The sequence below is a fragment of the Coffea arabica genome, chromosome 6e (assembly GCF_036785885.1).
Source record: "Coffea arabica cultivar ET-39 chromosome 6e, Coffea Arabica ET-39 HiFi, whole genome shotgun sequence".
Classification (NCBI taxonomy): Eukaryota; Viridiplantae; Streptophyta; class Magnoliopsida; order Gentianales; family Rubiaceae; genus Coffea; species Coffea arabica.
In genome coordinates, this window is record NC_092321.1 from 17887436 (window position 1) to 17910493 (window position 23058).

General features: G+C 37.3%; 1 protein-coding gene across 1 annotated transcript; it reads left to right on the plus strand.

Moving 5' to 3' along the window:
• The first annotated feature begins 489 nt into the window (after positions 1-489).
• LOC113720041 (BURP domain protein USPL1) lies at positions 490-1895 on the plus strand. Its single transcript, XM_027245083.2, has 2 exons — positions 490-644; positions 737-1895. Exons 1-2 carry the CDS (start codon positions 588-590, stop codon positions 1565-1567), a joined length of 888 nt encoding a protein of 295 aa, XP_027100884.2. The 5' UTR covers positions 490-587; the 3' UTR covers positions 1568-1895.
• Positions 1896-23058: the final 21163 nt, after the last annotated feature.

Sequence of the window (23058 nt, forward strand, 5' to 3'; positions counted from 1 at the left end):
CAAACACCCTAAAGTAATTTAGTGATTTTGGGTCTAGATCTACTAGAATAAGCCTAGCCTCATATCTATCCATCGATGTGATTACAAAGCGCACAAGAAATACAGGTGTAAACGAGTTTTTAGAAGCCGAACACTCTAAAAGTTTATTTAATTATTTTAACAAGTTTGAAATTATATTTAAGCTTGACTTGTTTATTTATTGAGTCGAACTCAAACGAGCTTTTATAAGTTAAGTACGAGTCAAGTTTGAGTAGCTTGAATTATTTATATTTAAATTTTATTTTATGATAATCGAGTTAAATTCAAGTCAAATTTGAACGTTGACAGATTACAAAATGCTATTTAAACTTGATTTGATTAGTTGGTAAATTAATTTTACAAGAAATCTTATTGAACGGAACTTGATTTGAGTATCAAATATCTTGGTTCATTTTTTAACCGCGACCAGAAACATGCATCTTTCAATGGGTCATATTCTAGTTATAGTATGTTGAAAAACAACCTTCAAAGCAAGTACACTTTATTTTTGCTCTTGCAAACACCTTCAAAGAGGAGTTGCCAGCTAGAGAAATAATATCTACCAACTGATGGATTCCAAAGGACTTGCTTGTTGGAATCTCCTCTTTCATCTGTTAATTGTTCTGGTAAGTTGCTTTCCCTCTATTTCTTTTTTGTGATATATCATATATGGTGGATTGAATTCTCACTTTCTCACAACACTGCACAACCATTACAGGGAACTTGTGATTTTGTCCCCGTTGATGGTACTAATGCAATCAGGCATCAGCGCATGGATGTCAATAATCCTCAGAGAAATAGCAAGAGAGATCATGTTGCTCACGTCCAAGAAAAGATGTCAATGCATGATCATTCTCACTCCTCATCCCACGGGATGCATCAGATGGATCCAAGTACAACCATGTTTTTCGTTTTTGATGATCTCAAGTTAGGCAAAACAATGAGTATCCTTTTCCCTGACGGAGATCCTAGTCCTTTGTCCTCTCCTTATCTCTGGCCTAGAGAACAAGCCGATCCTATCCCCTTTTCATTGGCAAAACTCCCACAAATTCTTCAACACTTTTCATTCCCTCAAGGATCTCGCAAGGCCCAAGTGATGGAAGATACACTCCGAGCATGCGAGACTAAGCCTATCAAGGGAAAATCCAAGGCTTGTGCCACATCCTACGAGTCATTGGTAGATTTTGCACGAATGATCTTGGGATTGAATACCGATATTGAAGTTTTATCAACGCATCACCTCGCAAAATCTAATGCTGCTAGATTACAGAACTATACAATCACAGAAGCTCCTGAACGAATTTCAAATCCAAAGATGGTCAGCTGTCACACCATGCCATATCCTTTCATAGTTTTCTATTGCCACTATCAGCAGGGCGATAATCGTTTATACAGGACTGTTCTATCTGGAGAGGATGGTGATAAGGTTGAAGCTATTGCAATTTGTCACATGGATACCTCTCAATGGAACCGTGATCATGTTTCCTTCCAAATGCTTGGTATCGAACCTGGCACAGCCCCTGTTGAATTGTCAAGCATAGCGGCTTGACTTGTGTGGCAAACATTTCCATCCCACATCGATGGCAGCCAAGGAAAGCCTTCCGTTGTTTTCCTATAAATAGGGAAGCGTATGAAGGTTTAAGGTGCACCACTCAAGAGAGTAATATGGGCTATTAGCTTCTTGAGTCATTTAGCCCATTCAGTCAAATATTTTAGGCTCTCTTGTTTTGAGTTTAGGAATATTTTCTAAACTCTTTTGTAAGTGCTTATTGGCCTAGGAACCACTTTCCTACGGTCTTTTGTATTTCTTCTTCATAGTAGAAATATTGCTCCTCCCTCGCCCGTGGACGTAGGTCAATTTGACCGAACCACGTAAATCTTCTGTGTCTTTTATTTGCTTTGTTATCCGTCTTTATATGGTCGGTTTTACCGCCTAATTATTATATGGCTGGTATCTACCGCCTATCTATTATATGGTCGGTTATACCGCCTACTTTGTCCTAACTTGAGTTTGTCTATTTCCTGGCCCGGTCCTAACAAACTGGTATCAGAGCTGGTTATTATATTTTGAAAGACAGGTTCATCTGTGGGGTCCGTTCATCTGGTGGGGTCCGTCCATCCTGTGGGGCCCACTCATCCTGTGGGGTCCGTTTATCCGTGGAGCCCGCTCACCTTGTGGGGTCCGTTCATCCCCGTGGGGCCCGCTTATCTCGTGGGGTCCGCTCATCCTGTGGGGCCCGCTCACGAGACTTGCATATTTGTTTGGCCAGTTTTTTGAGACAAACTTCACGTTACAGATTTTGTGGCAACAATGACGATAACAAAGACAGTTGTCGAGAAATTCGACAGGAATGTCAACTTCGGAATGTGGCAGCTCAAGATGGAGGCCATTCTTGTTCAAGACGGAGTTGATCTAGCGATTCACGGAATCGAGAACAAACTAGAAGATGTAAAGGATGCGGATTTTGCCGATATGGATAAGAAGGCCAGATCCAGCATAATCTTAAATCTCTCCGATGAGGTATTGCGTGAGGTAGCAACGGAGACTTCGGCCAAGGCTATGTGGGATAAATTGAAAACCTTGTATATGAAGAAGACAGTCGAGAATCGGCTATATTTGAAGCAGAGTTTGTACATGCTTCGGATGTCTGAAGGTACATCTATACTCTCCCATCTTGATAAATTTGATTCCATTATTATGGATTTGGGGAATATAGATTCGAAAATTGATGATGAAGATCAAGCCCTATTGCTTTTGTGTTCCCTTCCCCAATCTTTTAAGCATTTCCGCGATACTATGATTTATGGAAAGGAAACAATTTCGTATCGGAAAATTAAATATGCATTAAAATCTAAAGAGCAGATAGATAGGGACATTACTGGGGAAACTAGTGGGAGTCAAGCCGATGGCTTGTTTGTTCGGGGTAGATCTGAAAAGAGAAACACAGAAAATAGAAGTAGATCCAAGTCCAGACATAAAAATGTGGTGTGCAATTATTGTAAAAAGAAGGGTCATGTTATCTCTGATTGCTTTAAATTGAAAAATAAAGAAAAGTAAAAGGGGAAATTTGTTGAGAAAAATACTGAATCCGCTGAAGCTAGTGTAGCAGCTGATGAGAATGATGGAACTATTTTCTGTGCAACGGAAAATAATTTTAGGTCTAACAATGAGTGGATTTTAGATTCGGGTTGTTCATATCATATGTGTCCCAATAGGGACTGGTTTTCAACATATGAATCAACTGAAGGTGGAGTTGTCTTAATGGGCAACAACGCTGTTTGTAAAGTTGTTGGCAAAGGCACAATCCGGATTAAAATGTACGATGGTATTGTGAGGACGCTCACAGATGTTAGACATGTTCCAGATTTGAAGAAAAATCTCATCTCTTTAGGCACTCTTGAGTCTATTGGGTGCAGGTATTCAGGTGGAGATGGAGTTCTCAAAATCAGTCGAGGAGCCCTTGTTGTTATGAAGGCACACAGATCTGGTACTTTATATATTTTGCAGGGATCTACTGTTACAGGTGCTGCTGCTGTTTCTACATCAACTTTGTCTGATTCTGATTTTACCAAATTATGGCACATGAGATTGGGGCACATGAGCGAGAAGGGCTTATCTATTTTATGCAAACGAGGTCTTCTTGGTAGTCAAAGTATTGGAAAGATGGGACTCTATGAACATTGCATTTTTGGAAAGCAGAAGAGAGTTAGCTTCCAGTTGCCGGCAGTTCACAGGACAAAAGGAACTTTGGACTATATTCATTCAGACCTCTGGGGGCCTTCTCGTGCTTCTTCTAAAGGAGGTGCCAGGTATATGTTGACTTTCATTGATGATTATTCAAGGAAAGTTTGGGTCTATTTTCTTAAGCATAAAAATGATGTTTTCCTAACTTTCAAGCAATGGAAAGTTTTGATTGAAAAACAAACAGGAAAGCATATTAAGCGGTTGAGAACAGATAATGGCATGGAATTTTATGGAGGTGAATTTAATGAATTCTGCAAGAATGAAGGAATTGTTCGGCATCACACCGTCAGGATGACGCCTCAACAAAATGGTGTGGCCGAACGTATGAACAGAACTCTTTTGGAGAGAGCAAGGTGTATGATCTCTAATGCAGGATTGACAAACGACTTTTGGGCAGAGGCGATCAATATGGCCTGTTATATTGTCAACCGTTCTCCTTCTGCATCTCTTGATTTCAAAACTCCTGAGGAAGTTTGGTCAGGTACTCCTGCTGATTACTCCAATTTAAAAGTTTTTGGGTGTCCAGCATACATGCACGTGAATGATGGAAAATTGGAGCCTAGGGCTAAAAGGTGCATTTTTCTTGGGTATGCTTCTGGGGTGAAAGGATACAGATTATGGTGTCCTGATCCCAAATCCCCAAAATTTGTAATCAGTAGAGATGTTACTTTTGATGAATTGTCTATGTTATCTTCCAAGAAGGAGTTTTCTAGTCCTTGTACTACTGATAGTACACAGAAGCAGGTGGAGCTTGATATTGGCAGTTCTGGTCCTTCTCAGACCAAATCTTCTATTCAACAAATGCCAGTAGATACACTTGAATCTACTGTTGAAGATAGTTCAGAAGAAGAAGAGTATTCCATAGCCAGAGATAGAGCAAGGAGAGACATTCGACCACCACAAAGATATGCAAATTTAGTTGCATATGCTTTGTCTATTGCAGAAGAAACTGATACAGTTGGTGAGCCTTCCACCTATTCAGAGGCAGTTTCTTGTGATGATTCTGCAAAGTGGTTGATTGCGATGAATGAAGAAATTGAATCTCTTCATCGTAATGAAACTTGGGTTCTTGTAAAGCCGCCGTCAGCTAAGAAAATTGTTGGTTGCAAGTGGGTCTTCAAGAAAAAGCAAGGTATTCCAGGGGTTGAAGATGCAAGGTATAAAGCACGATTAGTTGCAAAGGGCTATAGTCAGGTACAAGGTGTTGATTTTAATGATGTGTTTTCACCTGTTGTTAAACATAGCTCTATTCGTGTTTTGCTTGCTTTAGTAGCCATGTATGATTTGGAGTTAGAGCAGCTTGATGTTAAGACAGCTTTCTTACATGGCGAACTTGAAGAACAAATTTATATGAAACAACCCCAGGGTTTTGAAATTGAAGGTAAGGAAGACCATGTTTGCTTATTGAAGAAATCCTTATATGGATTGAAGCAGTTTCCAAGACAATGGTATAAAAGGTTTGATTCCTTTATGTTGGGTCATGGTTATTTGAGGAGCATGTATGATAGTTGTGTTTACTTCCGGAAGTTAAATGATGGTTCTTTCATTTATTTGCTGCTTTATGTTGATGACATGCTCATTGCTGCCAAGAATTTGTCAGAAATTCACACTTTGAAACTGCAGTTAAATAGTGAATTTGAAATGAAAGATTTGGGAGCAGCTAAGAAAATTCTTGGCATGGATATCAAGAGAGATCGAGGAGTAGGGAAGTTGTTCTTGACCCAGAAAAATTACCTTGAGAAAGTTTTGGAGCGTTTTGGCATGAAAGATGCTAAACCAGTATCTACTCCTCTTGCTAGCCATTTTCGACTATCTGATGCTCAATCACCAAAATCAGATGAAGAGGAAGATTATATGGCACGGGTTCCTTATTCCAGTGCAGTCGGCAGTATTATGTATGCAATGGTTTGTACTCGTCCAGATATCTCACATGCAGTCAGTGTTGTTAGCAGATATATGTCTTGCCCTGGAAAAGCACATTGGCAGGCTGTAAAGTGGATTCTCAGATACTTGCGAGGTACTTCAAATGCATGTTTGGAGTTTGAAAGAAATAATAACACTTTGGTTGGTTTTGTAGACTCAGACTACGCTGGAGATCTTGACAGGAGAAGATCACTTTCAGGCTATGTATTTTGCATTGGCGGTTGTGCTGTTAGTTGGAAAGCTACTCTACAACCTGTCGTAGCTTTGTCTACTACTGAAGCAGAATATATGGCTGTGACCGAGGCAATCAAAGAAGCCTTGTGGTTGAAGAGTTTATTTAGCGAGCTAAGTCTATATCAAGGTGTTATTGATATTCACTGTGATAGTCAAAGTGCCATACACTTGACTAAAGATCAGATGTATCATGAGAGGACGAAACATATTGATGTGAAGTATCACTTCATTCGGGATATCATTGCTGAGGGAAAAGTCCTTATTCAGAAAATCAATACTAAGAACAATCCAGCCGATATGTTTACGAAACCTCTTCCAGTTTACAAGTTCAAGCAGTGCTTGGATTTGGTTGGTGTTCATTGTTGGTGATTTAAGCCCATTGGGGCTTATGTGGAGAAGGTGGAGCAGTTTTACTATTGTCGATGGTGGGATTCCAAATTTTGCCAAGGTGGAGATTTGTTGAATTGTCAAGCATTGCGGCTTGACTTGTGTGGCAAACATTTCCATCCCACATCGATGGCAGCCAAGGAAAGCCTTTCGTTGTTTTCCTATAAATAGGGAAGCGTATGAAGGTTTAAGGTGCACCACTCAAGAGAGTAATATGGGCTATTAGCTTCTTGAGTCATTTAGCCCATTCAGTCAAATATTTTAGGCTCTCTTGTTTTGAGTTTAGGAATATTTTCTAAACTCTTTTGTAAGTGCTTATTGGCCTAGGAACCACTTTCCTACGGTCTTTTGTATTTCTTTTTCATAGTAGAAATATTGCTCCTCCCTCGCCCGTGGACGTAGGTCAATTTGACCGAACCACGTAAATCTTCTGTGTCTTTTATTTGCTTTGTTATCCGTCTTTATATGGTCAGTTTTACCGCCTAATTATTATATGACTGGTATCTACCGCCTATCTATTATATGGTCGGTTATACCGCCTACTTTGTCCTAACTTGAGTTTGTCTATTTCCTGGCCCGGTCCTAACAGCCCCTGTTTGCCATTTTTTCCCTGCAGAGAACTTTGTATTGGTTCCATCTACTTCTTCAATCTAGTAATCTAGCACTCTTATCCAAGAGCTCGGCTCAAGTGATTTCTGTATTTTCGTTGTTCAGCTCAAATCACCTTGTCTTAATGTGTGATACTGGAACCTGTTTCATTCGTGTGCCTCATGTTTGATTTCTGTATTGAATAAACCTCCGAAAGTACTAGTGCTTCTTTGGACAATCAAAGTTTTATATGCTTCAATTTCTTGGTGCATCTCGAACACTCGTGTTACTATACTGCACCCGAAAGTTTTTTCTTTCTTCTGCTAATGTATCCCCCAATGTAGAATTTCTTTTAGTTTCCCGGCGCGGAGGTTTATTGTTGGCATATTAAATTAAGTCTCAAAGATAAAAATTTCTATATTATTATTTAGCAATCTTTTAGTGAAGTTAAGATTTCAGTAATTCTGTTTGAATCAAGTTATTATGATTTTATTATTTAGGAATTAGTATTTTATTTGAAAATTTCTTATGATTGTCAGATTTATTTATCAAATTAAGTAGTTTATAAATACAGAGTCTTATTATTGTATCAGTTGAAAAGGATAAAATTTGAGAGTCTTGTTATTATGTGTGATTAATAATATATTGTTGATATTTATTCCTCTTTCTTCCACACATACTTATATGGGTGTAAATTGCCTCCTCATATATATTAATTTTATCAAATATATCTCCTATATATTTTTGTTGAAATTTTTTGAGTTCTACATTTATTACGAGAGTGTGAATTGAAACTTACTTTTTTTGGGGGCTGGGGGAGGGCGCCGGGGGGGGGGGGGGGGAACTGATTTTCAGGATCGGGGATTAGAATGTCAGAGCTTTTTTTGTTTGTTTATAAGCATATCAGAGATTTGGAAGCTTTTTGTCACATTCTCTTGTTTCTTCATGTGCAAATGTTTAGTTTGCTTAGCAAATTGTTAACATGAAATCAATATTTTCACCATAAAATTAGAAGGTTTTTGGCTTAACTTCTGCACAGCGAGGACAGAGCTTAATTTCACCAAGGAAGACCATGTATTCTGTCCAACGGGGTTAGGAATTAGACTATTAGACAAAGATTTCACTCTATTTACCAATATACCACAAATATCTACCATTATGTTAGTTTGCCTTTTATTGAGCCAAACTATGAAGTTAGCCTCGAACATTTTCGCTGTTAGAGTTAGAGCATATAAGTCGCCATGAAAAAGTAGTTGACCCAGTAAGGCCGTAAATTTGATCATGAAGATTTCAGTTGATAAAGACTGGACCACAAAATTGGTCCGAAATTGTCAGATTGATTACGGGTGTTAATAGAGAGATGGAATTGAGTTGCGATTATCAAAATCACAAAGTGATGAAATAGTCAATGAATTGACATCGAATTGTATGACGAAAACAATCTATCTACGCGTGTGGATTATTGTAGAGATTCAAAAAGAAAGTGAGTGACAAGATAAATTTGTCCAATGTGGAATATTGTAGCAACAATAAGTTTTTTGAAGACGAAGAATTAGTACAAAATGATATTGATAGAATTTGCAAAGGAGATTATTGTTCATGATTATGTTGGATTTGATACAAAGAAAGTTTGATTTAAAGGAGGTAATATTGGTTTATTAAATAAAGGCTAAAAAATGGAAGTTGTTATTTGTTAGCATTTTAGTCGAGTCGAGTTTTTAGTAGTTTTATTGGAATCAGTTCATGGTAATTTTATTATTATAAAATTGGTATTCTATTGTGTAACTATTTGTGGCTGTCAAAATTTATTTTGTAATTGATCTAGTTTATAAATAGGAAGTCGTCTTATTATCATTACTTGAAAATAGTGAAGAATTGAAAGTCTTGTTATTATGTGTGATTGATGATATATATTGCTGATATTATTCCTCTTCTTTCACATAGAATTTTATGTGTGTAAATTAGTCTGCATTACATATTTTGAATATGTAAATTAATCTCCAATTCTACAATTTTCAGAAAACTTCATTTTAGAATTTTGATAATATTTTCACGCGTACAGGGTTATAAATTGAACTGATAAAATAATAACTCAAAATATTTAAATGGGAGAGAAGAAAATAATCAAATCATAACAAGCTCAATAAAAATAATGGAAGAAAATATTTCAAACAATGGAAGAAAGTGACACCTCAATAAAACCATTACAAGCTCTCTTGCATTCTCTTCAAAAATAACCTAACTAATTCCCTGTTTATAGCCTACCACAAGACTTGTAGGATCAGAAACAACCACATAAGTAAGTAATAATAGCCTACGAAAATATCAATTACTAAATATATAAAAACTAATAAAAACCTGACTCTAACAAAACCGCTAAATATTTAAGTAGAACGCCAATCTTGATTTATTATGCTATCAACAACCAGAATCCAGTCATGCCTTTGATTATTTTCTGTCGGTGATGTTGATTGGATGCGCCCACCGCAGAAGAGTCACAGTCCAAATCCGGAATCCATACCGACAGAAAATAATTAAAGATATAACTGCGTGATTGTAATTCCCGAGTTGATAAATGATTGAGCATGTTATAAGTGGTAATTGCACCGCTTGATCACGTTACTCTGGTTGTCGATCTCTTTGATTTAGATTCCATTCTTATTCGAATGAATTTCATTCTTTCAGATTATGTCTTCCTTGTGCATTTCAATCTTTACAATTTCATAATTGTTTTGTAGATTGGATTTACAAGTTTAGTTATGGTCCTAACAATGGATTTACAAAAATGGGTTGTTGGCTGCTTCTGTCTAATGCATACCGTCCCAGCACATATATGCCAAAGTATCAGGATAACTAGTTGTTGCTGGGGTGCCACAACCCATAGATGATTTAAAATAACATGGACCACCTGCTCCACAAGAGGCTGAAAGAGTTAATTCAACTTTATGTTAAATGTACTTTAAGGTGCTTTAAGGTGCACTGAAGTTAATTCAACTTTATCTAGATTTTATAGATTTAGAATCTAATTTCTCATTTTTGCAATTTCTTCACTATTGTCAAATCTAAATTTCTCTTTGAATTTGAATAAATTTTAATCAAAATTGACTGTCAAAAGACATGCATAGATGTATTGGACTACACTGATTCATCCGGATAAAAGATATATCAGAGCATCAATATTATTTTTATTTGTATTGATTTTTTAGATCTGTTGTATCTATTGATTTTAAATCTATATGCATTTGTGTCATGTTTGATGTATTTTCTGTCATTAGTACAGATTTATTGAATAAAATAATCTTTCTATAAAAAAAAGGTGCACGAGGGTCGTGCGAATTAGGTGATGATATGATATGAATTAGTAAAGTCTAGAGGACAAAGTATCTAAAATAAAACTTTGGAGTTGTGATATGAATTAGGTGATGATGTATTTGAGTTGTGACAAAATTAGCAAGTAAAAAGATAACAAAGTACCGAATTCTTTTGGTGAGCGATAGAATCGAAGCATGAGGATGAAGGATCGAACCCATAAGGAAGAATGGACAACTGCCAATATTACTAATGTTCCTTTATTATTTAAACAATCAACAAATTAAAAAAAATAAAACTACACTAAAATTGTAAAAAAATAGCAAATGAAAACTCCTTATATCATGATATTCCTAACTGTTCATACAAATGCAAAATCAATAAAGTCGATCACAGAAATTGAGAGTCATGTATATAATAATTACCTAGCTAGCAAAGAACATAGCTTCTGTGTTCCCTGAGAAGCAAAGCAGCTCGCAATACAACTTGAGAGAGAGGGAACAAAGTGGCACTAAGTTTATTGTCTTTCTTAGAGCAGGACAGCGCTATGTCACCGAGGCCGTTAGAAGACTGATAAAATAACGGCAGTTGACGGGAACATCTAGTTTTCATTCCTTTTGTGACAGTTTCGAACCTTTTGCGACCCTTTTTTCTGTAAATTAAATAATTCGTCCAAAAGTATATGTAACTTTTCCAATTAAATAGTAAGATTGTCTTGTAAAATGGTAAGTTTTAAGTAATTAACAAAATCTGCTTTTTTAATATTGAATCTTCCATTTATGTAATGAAATTTACTATATTTTTTGTCAAACTTACTCACTTTAGCAATAGGTAAATTTCTAAGGTAAATTAGTAAGTTTATCTAATAACGTAACAAATTTCAAAAGTTACCTTTTTATTAGTAAAATTTACTATTTATCTAATAAAAAGTACTATTATTTTGATTAAACTTACTAATTTAGTTGTATGCAAGTTTTTCAAGTAAAATAGTAAGTTTGTGCAATAAAAAAATTAAATTTTGAAAATTACCTTTTTATTAGCCAAATTTACCGAATAAAACTTACTATTAATATCATTAAACTTACTAATCTATGTTGTATGTAAGCTTTTCAAGTACAATGGTAAATTCAGACAAAAAATATAGTAAGTTTTAGTCATCCATGTAAGTTACCTTTTCAATGCACAAACTTTCTATTTAGAACTTACTAATTTAAAAAACAAACCTTATCATCACTATAACAAAAATCAATTAGTTCTCCAATTGCATAACAAAGTATATGATAGTTCATGAATAATACTGTTGACCTTGGTCCCTATCTTTTGATGTTTACAAAACAAATGGATGATACTAATATCTCTTCAAGATAGACTTTCAGTTATGAAGTTATTTGATTCCATGAACAAGTGCTATTGAAAGAAAACAAAGATTGCTGAAATAGCTGTCGGACGCACAAAAGGACCACATCGGACGGCCGACAACCATTGAGTAACTTCGGACGCATGAAGAACTCACACTCGGACGTCCGAAGATAATAAGCCAAATCTTCTATGATCACTGACCTCGATCGGACGCTGAATATGTCTCTATCGGACGTCCGATAGAAACAAGATGATTTCTCAAATCTCTTTGTTTGCTGTCGGACGCACAAAGAGCTTGCACCGGGCGTCCGATAGAATTGAAGAAAATTTCTCAAATTCACTGCCTGCTGTCGGACGTAAAAAACAGGAGTACCGGACGTCCGACACTCCCAACGGCTAGTTGACTGTTCAGCTATTTTTTATCTGTTGGAAGCATTAATGAAGCACTTTCTTGGTCTCCTATAAATAGAGCATGGTCAGATATTTCAAACAACTTTTGCACACTGAAGATACAAAAGATCTAGAGTGATTTTAGTGAGAAAATACTCTTCAAAGAAGATTTGTAGTCTTAGTGGTGTGAGGTTCATTGTAAGTTTTTCATTTGTGAGTGAATATTTCATGAGTGTAACTCTGTGAGCGTTGTCCTGAGGGATAGTTAAACTTCCTGACTTGACCGAGGGGTGTTCGGGGCAAGGAGAAGGTGAACCTTCCTTTGTACGCAAGAGTGATTGTAATTCATCAACTTGAAGAAGCTTATTTGAATTAATCTACAAGTTCAGGAGGAGTTGGGTAGTTAATTGGTTTGCAATTCTTTCCTTTCTATTTACTTATTGTTACGTTTGTGATCTGTACATTGTTTATCTCTTCCACTTGGTTGTCTTCGATCCTTACAATTGGTATCTGTAGACACCAAATTTTTGGTGTAATTTCATTTTTAGTTTTTTATTTGTCGTGTTCATTTTTAGTTTTTAGTTTCCAGTTTTATTTTTATTTTTAAGTTTTATCATAGAATTTGTTGAAAAAGAAAAAAAAGAGAAAAGAAAAGCATTCAAAAAAAAATATGATTTAGTCGTTTGTAATTTAAATTCAATGCTTTCTTGAAAGAAAAAATGAAAAAATATGAAAAATGAAACAAAAAAGATGGAAAAATGGCCATTTTTGTTGTTTTTAGTTGTTTAGTTTTTAAATTATTTTCATTATTATTATTATTATTATTACCTGGTTTTTGGTAATTTGTTATTATTATTATTATTTATATTTTATCATTTCTGTATTTATTAAGTTGAAAGTTAAAAAAAAAAAAAAAAAGAAGAGAAACGCGACTTGCAAGCTGCGTTTTTGCAGCTTGCAAGGGAGGACTTCGGGCAGCCCCTTGGGTTGTAAATATAGAAGAGCTGGCTGAAGGTTTAGGGTTGTGGTTCCTAGATATAAAAGGAAAGCCGCAAGACAGCCGCAAAGGGGAACCAACGGGGGAAAGAAAATAGAAAAAAAGACAGCGGAAGATAGGAGAGATTGGAGGGGAAGGCAAAAACGAAACAGGGAGAGCAAAAGAGAGATTAGGGGTCCGGCTGTAGAAAAGCAAAAGCTACGGGAGACTTATTGAGTGAACGGCTGGGGAAAAACGGAGAAACGAAAAAGAGAGAAGGTCGTGGGGAGAGAGAAAGAAAAACAAAAGAGAGGTTCACGGCTGCGGGAGTGAAGGAGAAAGAGTTGAACCGAGAGCTCTGGGAAGAATGGGTAAAGACAACCGGGGGAGAGCTAAGTAAAAGAGAGAAAAGGGAGCAAGAGGGAGCCGGGGAGATAAAAAACAGCAAAGGCAAAAGAAAAGAAAAGGCAGCGGTGAGGGAGAAAGTTGAGAAAGAGGAAGATTGCAGAAAACTTCGTCGCCTGGCTGACGAAGAGGCCATCTTCCCCGCCTCATTTCAGGGCTTCTCAGGAAGATTTCGTTTTCTGGAAAGCTACGTCAATTAAAGGAGCAATCTTTGTTGATAAACATTCTGGAAAGGGTGTCTTCATCCCCTCGAAATTTCATCCTCCTAGTAGCAAGGCCGCCAGCCCTTAGGTGTTCTTCACCAGAAATTTGCCGCTTCGAAGCTATCATCTGAATGCGATCTTTTCCATTTTTTTCCTTGCTTACTGGACCTCCTAAAGTTCCCAAAGGTAATCCTTTTAACCCTTTATCTCTCACGTAAGCTCAGACCTGCCCGAGATATGTCAAACACCTTGCTGTTTTTGCTTGCTTTGTCGTCTTGCTTCCTTTCTTTGCGGTTTCATCTCTGTTTCTTTGTAGAGACCCGTTTAGCAATTCGTTTTGGCTATATCTCTGATGTTTGGATCGTGTATTGTGTGGTTATATTGTCATTGGGATTCATGGCTTCATTGATTGAATCCATGAGTAGTGTTTAAATGAACAAAACCAGAAAATCTGCAAAAGCTCTCGGTTTTTATGACTTTTATTATGCTTAGATTCATCATGCTCCCGTTTTTGCTGTTTCCTTTCCCGTAGCAGTCTACCAAGTGGATCTCATCACATACTTGATGAGATATTAGACAAGGGGTGTTGGGTTTGCATTCTGGGGGTTGAAATGAAAAGTGGCCGAAAGAATGCTTGCTGGAAAAATGAATTTCTGGTTGCCGAATGCTTGCTGCAATTTTGCTCTAGCCTTTGTGTGATTCTCCTTCTATGTTTTGATTTGTTTGAACTTTGAAATTGTATGTTATACTGCTTAGATTAGCTTTGAATGTTTGGTTGAAAGATTTTTTATCAAAATTAGTGTTGAGGTTGATATCCTTGCAAGAAAAAAGATTTGCAGCAAGCTTTGAAGCAAAAAGAAAGCATGTTTCATTGTAGTTGCAGAAGCTTTCTTCAAATCTGATTTGCATGACTTTGGTGCTTAAAAAGAAGGATTTCATGATGGAAAATGGGATGAATGTCTAGTGATTGTGTATTAGCTGTTTGAGGTGTTGAAATGTGGTTTGCTTAAGATGATGAATTAGGAAGAAAACAGTTTTTTGAAGAGAATCTGCATTTTGTAGGATTTCAATTCACTGGTTTGTCTAATGAATGCTAAACGTTGCTGCTAGCCTAGTGTTAGTTTCAGGTTTAATGTTTAGTTTAGAAGTTTTCTTTTCCAATGAAAATGGTGTTTAAAGGTTGAGGTCCGGTTGCATTTTGTTGTAGAAGGCCATCAGCAGAAATGTTAGTTGCAGAAGCAAATTTCCCACGTAGTTTGCATGAGCTTGCATGGAATTTTTCTGAAAAATTATACTTTGGCCCCCAAGTCTCTCCTTGTTCCACTAGGACCCAAGTAATTGAAAATTTTCATCAATTTGGTCCTTGGCTTTTAATTTTACAACTTCATTGCTTGTTTGTTTCAATTGACTACCATGCTTCATTTCAATTGCACTTAATTCATAACATTAGGGGCTTTATGACCAAGTGAGCTTGTGTTTGCCTATTTTCTTTAATTTTCCCAAATAAATTGGTACCTTGACCTTTTTATTATTTTGGAGGGTAAATTGGTAATTCCACCTCATTAGGACATCGATTCGAGGGAGGTACACTCTATCCCTATTTGCATTTCATTTGACCTTATGTGCTCCTATGTGTTATGTGGATATGCATGTCTACTTCGCTTTCCTTGCCTTGACTAAATTTCTTTCATTTAGTTCATTTACTTTTCGCTTTTGTTTAAGTTATTCGTTATGGGGTATGTGTACACCTCTTGGCTTGTAATAGATAGGGCCTGGCGAGCAATTTTATTTATGTTTTATGGGGTATGTGTACACCTCTTGGCTTGTAATAGATAGCACTCGGAGAGCACCTGGTCCATTTCCCCTTCCCCTTGGTTGCTTGTTTTTGTTGCTACATGTTTAATTGCTTTATTAGGCTCTTGCATCTAGTCGAGCATGCTAAGTGCTATGTGCTATGTGTTTACGAGTGTTTTGGCATGTCTACTTGCTTTCATAGCCATGAATGAGTGGAATGGATGAATGTACGTTTCCGCTAGTCCAGCGCTAGTCGGAATTCATAGAATGGGCTAGTCCAACACTAGACCCTTAGGGATTTCCCCTCGTTAGCACATCATTTGTCTGTTCACTACATATCATGCATTTTTCCTTAGTTTTATCATTTGGCATGATCCTCGACCCCCTTTTCCCCTCATTTTAGGTTTTGCATCCCATACTAGCTATAGGGTTCATTTTGCTTGAGTGTCCCCTTCCGATAAGGAAAACGAGCGAGTGTGGCTACTCGATAGCCTTAGCACGCTAGTTTCGCCTTCTAATCAAAGGGAAAATCAAGTCACGATTTAGGTCTCCCCGTACCCAATATGCATGAATTCCCTAGGCTCATGCATTCTCAATCCACTCTATCATTACACTTTCACTTTTGTCTCATTTGCACACATGCACCTTTTTATCACTTTCACTCGCACACGAGTACTTTCATCTACATTTGCACACCTTCACTCTTATCTTATTACTTTTATCATTTTTCTCACTTCACACAAACTCACACTTTCACATGGCATGCATTCCACTCATTTTTCACGTCATTTAGGTTTAGGTGTGACCTCTCCAAAAGGATCATTATTGGGCTTCACAATTAATGTGATTGGCACCACTCAACCTTTGAAGAGAAATTTCCCCCAATCCCCCTAGGTCTAGGTTTTTGCATTCATATAGACATATCCAATACACGATACATACCTTGGGTAGAAAAAATTAGGGAAAATTGGTTTAAGTCACGCAACTAGCCTTGGCTAGGTCGAAGGGGTGCCTTGGATTTTTATCCTTGCCTTCCCCTTCGTCAAATGTGACCCCCGATCCCTCTTTTGGTTACGTAGACCCAAAAGTTCTCAAAAAGGGTTTATTTACTTTTTTATTCAAAAACAAAAATCATTTTTGGGTGACTTGGTACACCCTAACTCTATACCAAGTGGCGACTCCATTTTTGATACAAAAAACCCTTTTGAACTTCACTTGGCCAAATCGTCGCATTATAAGTCCCATGGCCTTTTACTTTTTCACATTGCACACCACACACCACACAATCCACACTTCATCCATTCAAAAAGTGGGGCGCGACAGTTGGCGACTCCACTGGGGACTTCCTAAGTGGGTCCGAGCATTTGATTTAGCCGTTCTTTTCCTTTTTCTACCTTTTTTATGTATAGCATGTGGATATTAGGGTTGCATTTTCCCTTTTTAGGACCCTTTTCCTCACGCGCGTATCAAACTATTCCCTCACTCACGTACGTGTGATTGGTTGATTGGATGTATGTTTACTTGTTTATCTCGCGCTTGCATTGCATTTGGGGGGGGTGTCACCTTTAGAGCCTCTCGTGGTTCTCAACCCCTTCCCTCAAAATTGGAAAACCCTTCATACGTGCACGTTTACTTGCTTTTATCCCATTTTATTTTATTTTTCGTGGGCGTTTCCCACACCGCCTTGTAGGATTAGGATCGATTGCCTTGGGTAGGCGGCTGGTGTGCTCTGCGCCCATAGCGCTACCTAAGGGATCACTCGAGCCACCGATCAAAGGCCCTGGGAGTGATGACCCTTCGCCTTTAGGTCTGAAGGCTTGGGAGCCGAAACCTTATCGAGTCTAGATGCATTAGTGAACCCCAGCCTCATGCATCCATGTTAGAATTTTCCTAGGTTAGAGTCAGCCTCACCCTATTTTAAGCACATTAGGCACGAGGGAAGGGGTTCCACCCCTCTTACTTGCTTTATTGTATTTCTTTTTCTTAATTGCTCCCAATATGTTATGTGTATTACCAATTGCACTAACCATTCTTTTGTTTTCTTGGCTTGCATTCATATGCCCTAGCAATAAGAGGCCCTTTTGGCACTCTTTTAGTGACCTACCCACTAGATAACTCACATGTTTAAATTTCAGTCATTATACTTAATAAATACATTTCATTTTAGACCTTTTTCCCCCCGATGCATTATTTATGTCCCTTAGGTCATATTTGTCACATATTTACATCGCTTTAATAAATGGCATCATGCATAAACCATAGAAAGGGAATGCCACATAGGGAATCCCGTGTTTAGGAATAAGCCACCTTGTGTCTCGGATACTTAATCCAGTGAGACTTGCACGTTTACATTTTTGTACCATCCAAAGGGGAAGTGCACAAGGTAAGGTAGGATCCGATCATTTTCATAGAGTGATCTTTGGAATATGAGCATCTAATAATCACTTTTTGGCCATTTTAGCAAAAATTGGTAAAAATCCCTTGCGTGAAGGACATTAATTTGAAGAAATTCACAAATGATTCCTCCTGTTGAGACGATAAATGAATTGAGGCCAAAATTTGATTTTTAGAAGGTCATAGACCAATGCACCTCAATAATTTTGGAATAACCAATGGCCGGACAATTCAACCAATCCATTTTGCCAATTCATTCAATAAATCGTCAATTCATTTGACCAATTTACCCTTTTTAGGGTCACCTGGTCGATTTTTGAATAAATCATCAATTCATTTGACCAATTTACCCTTTTTAGGGTCACCTGGTCGATTTTGAATAGATCGTTAATTCATTTGACCAATTTACCCTTTTTAGGGTCATCTGGTCGATTTTGAATAAATCGTCAATTCATTTGACCGATTTACCCTTTTTAGGGTCATTCGGCCGATTTTTGAATAAATCACTAATTCAATTTCATTCATTTGACCAATTTACCCTTTTTAGGGTCACCTGGTCGATTTTTAAATAAATCATCAATTCATTTGACCAATTTACCCTTTTTAGGGTCACATGGTCGATTTTGAATAGATCGTTAATTCATTTGACCAATTTACCCTTTTTAGGGTCACATGGTCGATTTTGAATAGATCGTTAATTCATTTGACCAATTTACCCTTTTTAGGGTCACCTGGTCGATTTTGAATAAATCGTCAATTCATTTGACCGATTTACCCTTTTTAGGGTCATTCGGCCGATTTTTGAATAAATCACTAATTCAATTTCATTCATTTGGCCAATTTACCCATTTTTAGGGCAACCAAGCCGATTTTGAATAAATCAAGTTTCGTTCAATCTATTTGATCAATTTACCCTTTTTAGGGTGATCTGATTAATTTTGGATAAATTAAATTGCATTCAATTCATTTGACCTATTTAGGGTAATCCGGTCGATTTTTAATAAATTGTCAATTAGGATGTCAATGTCGAATTTCAAAATGGAAAACCTAGTCGATTTTGAGAAAAGCATCCATTGCATCCAGCCATTTGATTAGTTGGAGTTTTGACCCGTGCTTCACTGGGAAAAGTTCCAATCTCTTCGATAGGAAGTTCGTCAAGGTCAAACCCGTGCGTTTTTGCAAATTCTTGTATCGATCAAAAGTGATCAATCCATTCGGACGTTGACCTCATTTTGACAAAGTGTCTCTCGTCACTCCAATTGACCAAATTTTTCAAAATTATTTTTCACTCAATGAGTTGATCAGATCCGTCAGGTATGGTATAGTGCCTACCCTAGAGGATTGCATTTTCATGCTAGGCCTACCCTTGGCATAAAAGGGTTCTCCCATAGGACATGCATACCGATTTTATATTTTTGTTTACTAACTCGGGGTATTTTTCTTTTGTTTCCCCCCTCCCCTGCATTCATAAAAAAGGGTTTCAATAAGATGAAAATATTTCCCTATATTGGATAACAATTTTTTGATCCGATAAAGTTTGGAAAGTATTATTTGATTCTTGGGCAGATCCAATAATGGAAACCTGAAAGATCCATCTGAAAGCTCTAGGCTAAGAGCTTCTAAGAGATTTCATAATTGTTTTCAAGGAAAATTTTGTATATTTGACTTGTTAATATATTTTTGTGTCAAAAGAAAAGGAGACAAAAAGTGTATATGTGGAGCTCTTTACAAGTTTCTCTTTTCTCATTTGTATCATAATTAAATGAGAATTTTTGTTTCAAACTTTTTCAGCAATAAAATTTTTGGACAATCATTGTTTTGTATATATTTATGTACATTTCATTCTTTATTCTTACTCATTGGAGATTTCATGATGAATTTTGAGAAATAAGACCAAATTGAGATTTTTTCAACCTATAGCCTGAATTTCGCAAGTGTATACTCTCTAAAATCCTCATATACACTAGATTGGTGATCCGACCTATACAATAAGAGTGCTCAGAAAAAAAGTGAATGGTCACTCCAAAGGCCTCATGGGATACATTTTCTCCTTCACTGAACAATTCACTGTACAATTCATATTTTGCCCATTTCATTCAACCCCAAAATAAAATCAGTCACATTGATTGATAGTTACAAGTTGGGGCAATCTTTGTTTGAGAAATGTCCACTGTGTATAATTATATTCAATTCGCATCTAAGTGAAAGCAAAAATGTGCATTATTCTTGTTTGTTTTGAAAATTTGGAATGATACTTTGAGCATTCGTTTCTCTACCTATACACATTTTATCATTTGCTCTCCCATTTGAGCCTTTGAAAGGATAATTTCGTTTCAAATAAAGGCCTTAATGATCTCTACCCTACATTGGAAAACTTTCAAAAGGGAATGGGTTCTCAATGAGCATTGCATTACTTTGATTGTCATGAAGTGTAAGAATGATACTTTGGCCATCGCTTCTACCATCCAAACACTATTTATCCCTTGCATCCTCATTTGAGCCAAAATTGGAGGTTCTTTTCAAAGCATCTATGATCGCACCCCACATTGGGGAAGAGAAGAAAAGAGAAAAAGAGAAAAGAGAAAAGCAAAAATGCTAAAAGAAAAGAAAAGAGGGAATCACAAACTGGAGAAATTTGAATCTATCTGGGTTTCAATTTTTGAAAAAAAGAAAAGGAAGAGATTTGTCCGCGTGGATCGCTTATGTTTCATAGATATGAATGAGCAAGGGTCTTCCTCAGTCAGTTAATTCAGATACATGCCAAAAATTTCGCATTAATGAAAGTTTCCTTTCAGAGTCAATGTAAGGAACGGAATACAAGTCAGGCCCTCTTTTTTTCCAATCAAACGTTCTATCCCTAGTTATCCCCTTTGAGCCTTCAGAGTAAAATATTTCATTTGGCAACCCCTGAGAATCGCAAACCCCACACTAGGGGCAAGTTTGAGTTGGAAAAGAAAATTTTCAAGAAGTGAAAAAGTGAAAAGCAACAAAATCAAAAACAAAAGAAGAAAAGAGAACCTCAGTTCAAAAAATAAACTGGGGCAAATTTCAAAGAATGGCCGAAGGCCGAAAAATCAAAAAAGAAAGAAAATGAAAGAGAAAAAGCCTCAAGTGAGTATAAATTGGGGCAAATTCTGATTTAACCCTAAAGTAGGGTTGGCACAACAATGCGGTCTCAGATTACTTAAAACAGCTTTTGAAATCCGCTTTCAAGCCTTAACTTTTCTAAGCACCCCACCTGACCCCATTACGAAAGCCGAAAGCCCTGACTTCTGTTCTTTGCAATGGCCCTGTCAAGAAAATTTCTGATGACGAAAATTTTAGTTGTATTTCTGAATTGCCTGGGTATGAGGTTGACACTGCTCTTCATGTGAAACTCCGCGAGGGCACTTTTGAGAAAATGGAAAGAAAAAGGAAAAGTGAGCGAAATGAATGGAAAAGAAAAATGCGAAAAGATTTGATGCTGAAAGTCCCTGGTGAATGATGAGAAAAATGCAAACAAATTCTGAGATTTTGAGAAAAATGCGATCTTCGGTGCAATGTCCTTGAAAATTATTTCTTTAACTCTCGTTTCAAGCCACATTACAAGCTAATAAATTCCATCGTTGACTTATTCTTTCATGACAATCCAAAGTGACGATTATGCTCGTAAGAAATCCATCAATCATTTGTGATCATGGGAGTATAACCAGTTTTCACAGGTTTAGCTATCGCTTCTACCCATTTTGTTGCAAACCTATAAAGCTTGTATGTTGACTAAGTTTCCTTGAAATAAGGGTGACAAACTATTTTGCTTTCATGAAGACGTGATATCGAATGAGCGCAAAATGAGACAAATCTTGACCTCCCATTTCCTTCAGCCACTTCCAAGTCAGAAATAACGCCCACTTGATTGGTCTTGAAAGATGAGCCAATCGAAAGTGGTGACCCGTTACCCCAAAACACCGATGCTAAAAGTGAGGAAGAAATCCTCTTGAATTTGGTGTTATCTTGAGAAAATTCATCATGAAATTTGCTATATGAGTTTAAGCAAGACATTTCAATTTTCTTCACATGCTATGTTAGGAAAAGCAATTGCTTACTTTGTTCAAACAAATGGAGCGTCATCCAAGCAAAATTTTTGAAATCAAGTGGGCCCATACTGGGGCAAATTTTTGTTTATAGAATTTCGTGAAATAAGCCCACACTAGGGGCAAATTTTTGTTTATGAGATTTCACAAAATAAGGCCACACTGGGGCAAATTTTTTATACTCCATTTGAGGATTTCGTCAAAGACTCAAGCAAGACTTTCAAATCAATCATGCTGCCTTTTTCTTGAAAATTTGAGTGCATATAAGTCCCCTGTGCAGGTATACATAGTTGAAATCGACGAAGGAGCATCCGGTGATGTGGAAGGCCGATGCCGAAGAAGAAAGAAGGGAAAAAGGGCCTTACACTGGGGCAAATTTTTTTTTTTTTTTTTTGAAAAAATTCCCTCGAAAAATCAGAAAAATTCAAAGTCAAAAATCGAAAATCAAGTTCAAATTTTTGTTTCTTGGAAAATCAAATGTAATTTCTTGTATCTTGACAAGATCAAATCCAATTTCTTGATCAATTGGATGGCAGGATTGGGTCTTATCCCACTGACCATTCACCAAATCCCGTTGGGCCTGGACTTCGTGCCGCCAACATTTCAAACATCAAGTTGGGCCTGGATTTCGTGCCGCCAACATCACATCACCACGTTGGGCCTGGATTTTGTGCCGCCAACTCCACAAAAGTCACGTTGGGCTTGGTTTTCATTTAACCACCGTTAGCATTGAGTCTATCTCACTAACGCGTGCGTTTCTTTCACCACCGTTAGCATCGAGTCTATCTCACTAACGCGTGCGTTTCTTTCACCACCGTTAGCATCGAGTCTATCTCACTAACGCGTGCGTTTCTTTCACAACCGTTAGCATCGAGTCTATCTCACTAACGCGTGCGTTTCTTTCACCACCGTTAGCATCGAGTACACTAACGCGTGCGTTTCTTTCACCACCGTTAGCATCGAGTCTATCTCACTAACGCGTGCGTTTCTTTCACCACCGTTAGCATCGAGTCTATCTCACTAACGCGTGCGTTTCTTTCACCACCGTTAGCATCGAGTCTATCTCACTAACGTGTGCGTTTCTTTCACCACCGTTAGCATCGAGTCTATCTCACTAACGCGTGCGTTTCTATTTCACCACCGTTAGCATCGAGTCTATCTCACTAACGTGTGCGTTTTCACCCTACCACCGTTAGCATCGAGTCTATCTCACTAACGTGTGCGTTTTCACCCTACCACCGTTAGCATCGAATCTATCTCACT

Excerpts from the sequence above, each read along its gene's own strand:
- LOC113720041 (XM_027245083.2), top strand. The coding sequence starts at position 588 with ATGGATTCCAAAGGACTTGCTTGTTGGAATCTCCTCTTTCATCTGTTA. Across the intron at positions 645-736 it reads TTCATCTGTTAATTGTTCTG|GGAACTTGTGATTTTGTCCC; the intron begins GTAAGTTGCTTT and ends CAACCATTACAG.